This window comes from Rhagoletis zephyria, unplaced genomic scaffold (assembly GCF_001687245.7).
Source record: "Rhagoletis zephyria isolate East Lansing unplaced genomic scaffold, Rhagoletis_zephyria_1.1 Rzeph_scaffold_00246, whole genome shotgun sequence".
Lineage (NCBI taxonomy): Eukaryota > Metazoa > Arthropoda > Insecta > Diptera > Tephritidae > Rhagoletis > Rhagoletis zephyria.
Window position 1 is genome coordinate 112,417 of NW_016157330.1, and position 9,634 is coordinate 122,050.

The following is a 9,634-nucleotide window of genomic DNA, read 5'->3' on the forward strand; positions in this document are numbered from 1 at the left end:
ATGATATATTTAAAAGACTTAATCTGAAAATAACGGTTATGGTATTTTCGAATAAATAAAAATCAAAAATAACGATCCAAATTTGCCGAAGCACTTAAGCTTTGATTTTGTTTTTTAAGTAATATCCCTTATGGTTCATGCATGGCGATTGCTTGTAATTTTTGACACTTAAGTTAAAGTAATCACTGCGGGCGGTACCCTTAGAAGAGGTGGATACTCGAAAGAGCTCCTACTATGTCTGATCGCTTCCTTAAAACTGAAGAGAGCCATCTAAAATGATCTTGTAACCTAAAAGCGTAGGTTTTTGTTCAGTATGCCCAAGTAGTTTACGGATTCCCCTAGCCCCAGCGTCGAAAGAGAGCGTTTGTGGAAATTTTGTACTTGAAACCACCGCATGGTCGTCATGATCTTAGAGCCTCCCTCCTATTCCAGCAGCGCAGTTCATTATGTGCCATAACCCATAGACGGAGAGGCGGAACTCCACCCTTCGTATCAGTGACGCGTGAAAAGTGCTTGCTTCAAAGAAGACACATGACTCCCCGCCAGTTTCCGTCGACGTCCCTTTTGATCTTCAGCAGTCCGGGACGACTAGAGGCGAACTGGAGAGTATCTTCATGGGCCTAGAACCTTGTGATGCAGATTAACTTAGAAAGTGCAAATATTCGTAGAAAAAACTCGAAGAATGCCGACATTTGCTAACTTCCTAAAGGGCTACTAAATAAAGGAAGGTAACCTTAAGTGTCCAAAACAAAGCATCCATTCCCGGTTTTAGCAAAGCAGAAATTTGTCCCATGGAAGTCAAAAGTCTTAGGAATTTCAGTGATTGTAAGGGATGGGGGGTAAGCACAACCCACAATGCGATACCACAAGGGCCCCAGAGCCAAAGTGTATCCTGCATAGGCGGCCGTTTGCACTAATTTTTCGAATGCAATGAATTTTGATTTAAGAATTCTATTATTATAAGAGTATTTCTTTTTAAAAATATGTATATTTTTTCTTGCCTCTTGTTTTTAAGAATTATTTTTTCTTTATTTCTATCTTTCAATTCTTAGATCTAGCGACAATGCAGAGCAAGAAATTTTCATGTACGACATCTCCACCGGAGCCGTGAATAAATTGAATGGTGAACTATCCAGCGCTTTCGTAAATGTAGCCGAAGAGAATGCCAGCTCTGAGGATTTGGAACACGCTTCAACATTGGATCCAAGCGTTCTGGAGACAATGATGCATAAGAGTCGAAGATGAGCGATGTACGCTGCATTCAAATGTGCCACTCAAATGTGCGAAAAAAAGCCATTATTAAAAACAAAATTCATTCAATATCTGTACGAGATAAAAGCGAGTCCGACTTTGTGAAAGTCTGTTATCAAAGCTTTCAAGCAGGTTTCGAAGAGCAAATGAGCTAGTGCAGGTCTAAATTATGTTAGCTTATAGTGAAAAGTTGATAACTTCATTTCTACAAATTTTCGCAAAGCTTTGAATACAATATTTTGCATCTGAAGGATTCGATATTTATTAAAAGATTATTTTGAAAATACGTATAAAATATAATACATTCGCTATTGAAGTTAGAAAACTTGGGAAACCTTTACTGCTCTGGAATTTTAAGAAAACTGCGCGGTTTTTCGTTTTTGAATTTCATTGGAATTCAAATAATTCTGCATACATTTAAAGAGCACAGCTTTTCAGTGTAGTTTTTGTCAATTTTTTGTTTTTGTTAATTTACCTTCAACGTTTTTTATATGTATGTTTTTAAATTTTTTACTTTGTTTTTTTTTCACTCTAGTATTGTCTGTCTGCTCTTCAACTTTTGTATAAATTGTATGTACTTATTTCTTTATTTAATTAATTATAGTTAATTTTTATACGATAACTGTTTTGTATATATGAGAATGATTATAAAATGAAAGAGAACTATTTTTTAGTCTACATATTAAAAAGGAAAATAAAAAATTATAAAACAATTTTTCTGGCTTTATTGTTTTTTGGGAAACATTTTTGTTAAGATCAAATACTTTCCCATCAGGTCACATACTGTTGTTCGTGTAGGACGCCGCCGCACAGTGGTTTAAAACCGCAATTTAATGTTCATAATTCGCTGGAGCCTTAATTTTTCAACCAATTTGATTAATTTTTTTTTTTAACTGAAAGCTTACAGCAGCAGACCAGTTGAGTGCGTGTTTTGAATTTTTATTTGCCATATTTCAACTCACCTCACTTAAACTCACCTCAAGTCACCTTAACTCAGCACGGCCCACCTCACCATAGCTTACTTCACTTCAGCTCAACTCACCTAATTTCACCTTAACTCATCTCAACCCAACTCACCTCATTTAAATTCACCTCAACTCTCTTTAATCCACCTTAATGTGCTCTGCATAATACTAAATATGTATTACATATTCTATGTTTAAGTTTAGCGTATGTGTCTCCTACACAGCCCACAAGCCATTACAAAGATGCTGTGCTGATCATTTTTTTTTTTAAGGCGGCAGCTTGAGGATTTCTCAATCCTTTCGTTTGTTACTGATAATGTTCATATTTTGTACAAACGACTTTTACCACTTGAACCATCCCCCGGGTCCAATTGGGAACCTAAACCATCCAAGGTCCCACTCAACTACGTACAAAAAGTTATATCGCAATCGGTTCGAGTCGTTTAGTACTTCAGTGACAGAAAAAGCTATTAAATCGTGACTACTCAGTTCTGTTCGTTGTTTGGCAACCAAAAAAAAATTTTTTGAAAATTTGTTTTTAAGGGAAATCTTTCAAATAGAGTTGCAAAGAGGGGCTTTTTACAGGATTGAATTCGGATGCGCCCTTTCGTCAGGCTTTGCCGTCATATTTAGTCGTGAGACAATATGGGTGTCAGACGAAAAATGCTTAAAAAGCTTTTAGTTTGAAAATATTTTAATGGCGATTGCCACCTGTTTGAAAAGTCGAATTTAATTCAATTATAAACAAGTTATATCAAACGTTAAAAAGAAAGAAGAATGTGAAAATTGCTAACTTTTTTTTGGCTATGCTAAACTATTTGAGTTTAATTGAAATAAATTAATGAAATGTGACACGCACAAATTGCATACACGCTGAGTGTGGAGGGTGGAGGCAAACTAGTGCATAATAAAAGTTCAGTAATCTACTTTTACTCGCACTTGTATTAAGTATTCGTACACTAACTATCCAACTACCCTATTTGTGTGTACGTATTATGTACATATAAGTAATATATATTTATGTAGGTATGCATATGTACATACATATGTACAACCCTTCCATTCGTGTAACCTTATCCTGTTGATACCTTTTTTATATGTACATACATATGTATATGTATGTGCATTTTACCCCATTTGTTTGACTTCCGATGAAATTAATTAGAACTTCAAACGAGAGTGTCTCCGTTAAGTTCACTAACTACATACATTTTATATAATGGCTGACCGAAGTGCATCGCTGAGTTAGCTAGTTGAACGTTGATGGCTCACGCGTAAGCAACACTCACGCGGAAAAGAAACTTGCATTTTTATACTAAAATAGTTAATAATATATTTTCATGAGAGTTTAATGTTTTCTTTTAAGCATGCCAGTTATGTCATTGTTGCTGCGCGTAATACGCACTTATCTTACCGGCAATTTCCATTACAATGAATTCGCCTACATTGTGTATCCTTTCGCTCGTATATACAAATTACTGGGATTTGCGCCAATTCAACTGCGACGCGGTGACATTTTGCGTAACTGCGCCGTCAAGCAGCTGCAATGGGATACCAAAGCCTGGGCGTGGACGTGCTTTCATTTAATGGTTTATACAAGTGAATAAAGTTAAACAAAATAAATATAAATATATATAGAAGTATTCTTATATAAAACTTATTAAAATGCTTAAGTCCTCTTTCAACAATCATAGTTGTAGAATGAGCCAAACAGGCGCACCTTCAACTGCAGAAAATGCAAAAATTTATGACTTCGCGTTGTAAGACTTTGAAGGTGACCTGTTGGGATTGAAATTATGAAAAAAGTGTAAAAAATGTTACCAGCTGGATGCGGAAAAACATGAAATTTACCGTATTGGATACGCGAAAATGGCAGAAGATTCATAGTGAAGTCAGTTTCTTGTCATGATACTAGAAAAATTAAAATAAAATTAAACAGTGCAACAAATTTCAAAAAATTGTAGGTGATGGGAATCGTACCAACAGCGTTTGACTAAGCTGGGCAAATAATGAAAAACTACCAACGGATTTGAATAAGTTGGTTACCATTTCTTTTTTAACTCAATTTGTGATTCCGTGTTTTCAGGTGTAATTTCTTGAAATAACAAAATAAAAACACATTTTCCTAAGTGAACGGAGCGGGAGCATTGAATCGAGTAGATAAGATATGAGAAATTCAAGTACCCAGAATTTCCAAGAGACCCAAAAAACCTGGACTTGACCAGCAAACCGTTTTTACACACAATGAAGAAAATGTGTTCTACATAGTTCGTAAGTTTAATTACACTGTAGCGACGCTGAAATGACTCAAGAAACCGACGAGTCACGTAAACTTAACTTGGGGTCGAAGATTACGGATCTGTATACCGATTTCCAAATCAGCTTATTTTCCGAAGATATTTTTATTTTAGGTTTGCGTTGCGAATGATCGAAAATGCAAATTTTAATATGGAAAATTTGACTCATGCGCCTTGCACGATTATGTCCGAGTACGGCCATGTACGACATGGCGTATGAGTAACATTATTTCCTGCTCTTATTTTATAAAAAATATTGTTGTTCGTTTTAATTTGACAATTTACAACGCATCGATTTTCGTCGTTAACATTTATGTGCGCGGTAGTCTACATTTGTAACATTTTCGCTGAAAATTTGTAATAAATAAAATAATTCCACTACAACCGTGTCCGAGGTTTTCAGTAGCTTTCTGAAAATCAATTCTAAGCAGTTTTGGCTATTGAGCGTACAATAAAATTATTTCCGAGTCCTTCAAAACCCTACATTTACAAATCGTCGATGTTTTTGCAAAACCGCCTAAATCGCCATTGTGGCAAAAATGAGATTTGCTAACCCTAAACGCAAGGCATCGAGATGTATGCATATGTCAAATAAAAGAGAAAGCTCTGCAAAATTGAAAGAAAATTAAACGTTTTGGTGCACAAGAACGAGAAATTGAAAATTGAAATTGTCCTTTTAACTTTATTAGATAAACATGTATGTAAAAATGTAGAGTCCGACCGATTCCAATTTTTATTCAGGTACCGATGCCGATGCATCGGCTTATGGGGAAAGAATCGGCCGATGCCGATGCCGATGCCGATTCCATAAAAAATTACAAATAAATGTATTAATTCATAAAATCAGTTCATTTCACGGAGTTCAAAAAAAAAACAAAAGAAAAGAAATAATTGAATTAATTGGCTTGTTATGCAACATTACATACACATGTAAGTACATACATACATATGATGTGTAAAAATATATGTACATACATATATCACATTTATGTACATTACATAAAACACTTTTTATATGGTGCTAAGCAAAAAATATTTAGGAACATAAAATTTCATTTCGTTTTGTACTAAAATACACTCTTTTGCACTCAATGCATCAGAACTTATATGCTAGGTATGTATGTACAGACATATCCACAAAATAAAAGAATTGCGATATTTTGACCGAGTTTGTCTTTTTTATTTAATGTTTATTATTTTTTTTATAAAAGTCTAGCTGGTATACAACAAACACCATATAAATTCAGATTTCAAACTTTGTACAAAAATTAGAAAAATTCTGCTTATTTTTACCAAAATTTCAAACCTTTTAATCAGAATTTTGGTATGCAGTTTTGTAGACCATTTCATTCTAGTATAATGAAGTGCAAGTTTCAAGCTGCTATAAAATCCCGTTGATTTTAGGCAATTTTTTTTGCTGGCAGTGTTCTCCATATAAAAGAAAATTGTCGCACATACTTTTGTATGGAAAAAACGTGAAACACCTTCAACAAAAAAAATCATTTTTGTGAGTTGTCTGAAAATGTTTTTTAATGTTGGCTGTCGCTTCACCTGAACAGTTGAAATGAAATTCCAAAGAATCGGCAAAGAATCGGCGAAAAAAGGCCGATGCCGATGCCGATGCCGATGCTCAATTTTGTGCCGATACTAGCCGATGCCGATTAATCGGTCGGACTCTATAAAAATGTGCACGCTAGTATAACAGTTAGCGAAATCATGGTTGTCACATATGTTGTTCATATATAAGTTGATGAAATTTTACTATCCCTGGACCTCATATTAGACCCTTGTGGTCACTGAGTGTGGTTTCTGGAAGACCAGTCCATCTACTCAACCTTGTACCAGATTTTCCTTACATCCTAGAACATACATACATATGTACGTAGAATATGAGAATGAAAAGCATTAAGTGTAGTTGGAGTTCTGAATTTGATGACTCCCTTGATTCGGAACCCTATGGCCGAATGATTATCAAGCTTCAAGTGGCAATGTCAACAATATTCGCTATGTTATAGCCAGGGAACGGATTTTATGGAAATTGCCTTTTTTTCTGCTAAAGAGATAGAGTATATTCGATTAAGAATGTCCACGATTTAGCTTTCCCTGATTCCATATATACACATTTGATGTTGCCTTTTTTTTGCCTTTTTTAAGATATCTGCCTTTTTTGCCTTTTCTACCTTTAAAAAAGTGATTATAGCATTTACAATTTTTTTTTTAAGATTAAAAAATATACACATGCCCATGCGGCTTATAGAAGCGCAGGGACCTCTTGCCAAATTGGTGTTGAAAACATTCAAAGCCGTTTTCTCAGCTAACGTAGGCTTGAAGACAATAAGGGGTGTGGATAAAATTGTAAAGGGCGAGGAAAGCGCCCTTATTCCTGATAATATGAACATTTCAAACGTTCCATATTTAAATTGGGCTCCACTTGTATCAACTTACTTACTTCAAAATGCATCAACAACTATACAGATTAAAGTTTTATGAGTTAGAAACTCGAATGGATAAAATAGTCAAAGATTCAAAGTACAAATTTTTCATATAATGAAACTAGTTCATAGTTTTTCTCTTTTTACTTGTAATATAAACATTTCTAAAAAAAAATAAACTTTTTCATTGCTCTTCGTATTTTCTGTCTTTTTTTAGTGCCTTATTTTGCTTTTATTGCAATACCCTTTTTTTGCCTTTTCCTGCCTTTTTCGCTATTTTATTTTGCCTTTTTTTGCCTTTTTTACAATACCTAGTGCCTTTTCCTGCCTTTTTCGCTATTTTATTTTGCCATTTCCAGCCTATTTCGTTACTTTATTTTGCCTTTTTTATAGGTGTTTAGGTCCTAAAAATCCGTTCCCTGGTTATAGCCATCAAAAATTACTTCAAGAGGAGCAATAGGGGTATTCACGATCCGGTGCATACTGTCTAGCATGGTGCACAGATAGCACGACTGGCTAATTTTGTTGTTGTTGGAACACATGAAACAACAACAATCATGCTATCTATGCACCACGCTAGACAGTATGCACCGGATCGTGAATACTCCTAATGTATCCATGATTTACATAGGCAGTCGAATTATTGGCGTTCCGTGGTTGCAACTTTATATAAAAAGCCTGGTTGACGCTAATATCCGGTTAAATATCGCGATCGGCGTTACAGGCACCGTGCTATATGTATGGAGTCGAAGACGTCGATAGCGATGTTAACCGGAGATTAGTGCCAACAAGGCTTTGAGTAGTCGGCCCTTAGGGCTGTTTTCTGGACTGCCTCTTAAATTTATCTCTATGTTAAACATCGTTATCGGCGTTACCGACTGCGTGTTATATGCATGTGAGCGACAGGTTTGACCGGCAGTCAGAGCATCCATTAACTTTAACAGGCAGTTTACATAGAAAACGGCGCATAGCGTGTTTTATTTCGAAAACTAAAATTGGATAGTTCTTTATAATTATGTACATATTTAGACAACCATGCGTACATATTTTTTAAACCTTCTTAACACTTTTGGTTTTAAATGAATTTTTGCTACAAATTTCAGTTGGTTTCTCCATTGGAATCTATCAACTCCATTCAAAATCCCACAATCGCGTTGATGGCATTTCACACTGGACCAGTTGGGCACAACTATTCACTCTCTTCATTCTCGGCATTGTGGCCTGGGTAACCGCCTGGACGCATATGGATGAACAATGTCAACTGTGTGCACTAGTCTTCAAAATTGATAAACAACTGCGCGAATTTGCCGAAATCGAATTCGACTACAAGCTACTACGCAAACGACTATTCTACCAATTGGGCTTAGAGCTGCTAATTGCATTTCCATTATCGATGGTCAATTGCATGATCATACAACCGACAACGACTTTCTTTCTACCCATCACAGCCTGCTATTGGTTCATTTGTGTTGCGCCCATCAGTCTGCTTATCTTCAAACAGTTTCAATTCTACAATCAAATGTACATATTGAAAACGAAATTCGAACTGATAAATTGTAAGTTGAGTAGATTCAATCGCAATGGTGTACTTGCCATGGCGCGCAGGCGTATATTGACAGTGCGAAAAATAAATTCAGTTAGTGAAATTCCACTGACAGCGGTGCCGATTTCTGCAGCCCACAGTGAATCGGTGGCGCTGGAGGAGCCGAATGTGGAAATTTTACAAAATTTGCTAATGATTTATTCCAGTATTAGCGATGGTATTGATTTGGTGCTTCGCATTTTCGCCTGGCATTTGCTGGCTATCACCGCCGTATCCTTTGGCGTCATCACCATACAGAGCTACAATTTGTTCATTCTGATGACTCATTCTCTAGACTTGCCAACACATCACGTCTTCTTCATTATAGCTTGGATACTGGTACAAGTAATGGCGATTGCGATGAATGTGCGTATATGCAGCAGCACCTCAAGAACGGTAAGAGTGTGAATTCGATTGTATTTTTTACAACTTTATTTTTTGAAAGTAATATTTCCAAGATGGATGCCACTGTTTCGCTGCTGCATAAAATGCGTTGTTCATCGAATGCGGCGCCAAATGCATGCGTCTTCTATCAGATGTTGCAGCTCTTCTCAATGGAAGTTTTGCAAAGGAAGCGGAATTTCAACGCGGCTGGCTTCTTCGATATGGACTACAAGCTGATCACGTCGGTTAGTATGTTCATTCTAATTTTAAGTACTTTATTATGTTTAAATAAATTCGAATTTATAAAAAATATACCTTTAATTAATGTTTGTTTTATCTGCTTCAGATTTTTGCATCTGTTACTACGTATCTGGTGATAATTATCCAATTCCATTTTACTAGCGTCCCAGATGGCCATTTTGCAAATCATTCAGTTTATTGAATAAACCATATTGACAAATACAATTTATAGTTATGTTAAATGCGTGTGTTTTTTTTAAACTTAAGCTCAACATTAAAAAAAAACAATTCGTGCCGATAAATGGTCTGTGGTTTGTTATTAGTTGTGCATTGCCAACACTCAAAATAATTTTTTATTGCTTTGAAAAAAAAAAAACATTTTCTATTGTAATATTAGCACTTGTTGATGCACATACATTAAAATTGCACTATTACCAGGCACAGATATCGAGGCTTCTTATGGAATTTTAGGTGATGAGGATA

The 9,634-nt window shown here is 35.6% G+C and overlaps 2 protein-coding genes across 4 annotated transcripts in view; both read left to right on the forward strand.

Annotated features, from left to right (window-relative positions):
• Positions 1–1,919, forward strand: part of LOC108358384 (chromatin modification-related protein eaf-1) — a 65,337-nt gene extending 63,418 nt beyond the window's left edge. For all 3 annotated transcript variants that reach the window (XM_017609674.1, XM_017609675.1, XM_017609676.1), the window contains exon 5: positions 1,053–1,919. In XM_017609674.1, the coding sequence (XP_017465163.1) occupies positions 1,053–1,245 (193 nt within the window). In that variant the 3' untranslated portion in view covers positions 1,246–1,919. The remainder of the gene's footprint in view (positions 1–1,052) is intronic.
• Positions 1,920–3,481: 1,562 nt separating this feature from the next.
• Positions 3,482–9,388, forward strand: LOC108358390 (putative gustatory receptor 2a). Its single transcript, XM_017609681.1, has 4 exons — positions 3,482–3,815; positions 8,049–8,923; positions 8,986–9,156; positions 9,258–9,388. Exons 1-4 carry the CDS (start codon positions 3,584–3,586, stop codon positions 9,351–9,353), a joined length of 1,374 nt encoding a protein of 457 aa, XP_017465170.1. The 5' UTR covers positions 3,482–3,583; the 3' UTR covers positions 9,354–9,388.
• Positions 9,389–9,634: the final 246 nt, after the last annotated feature.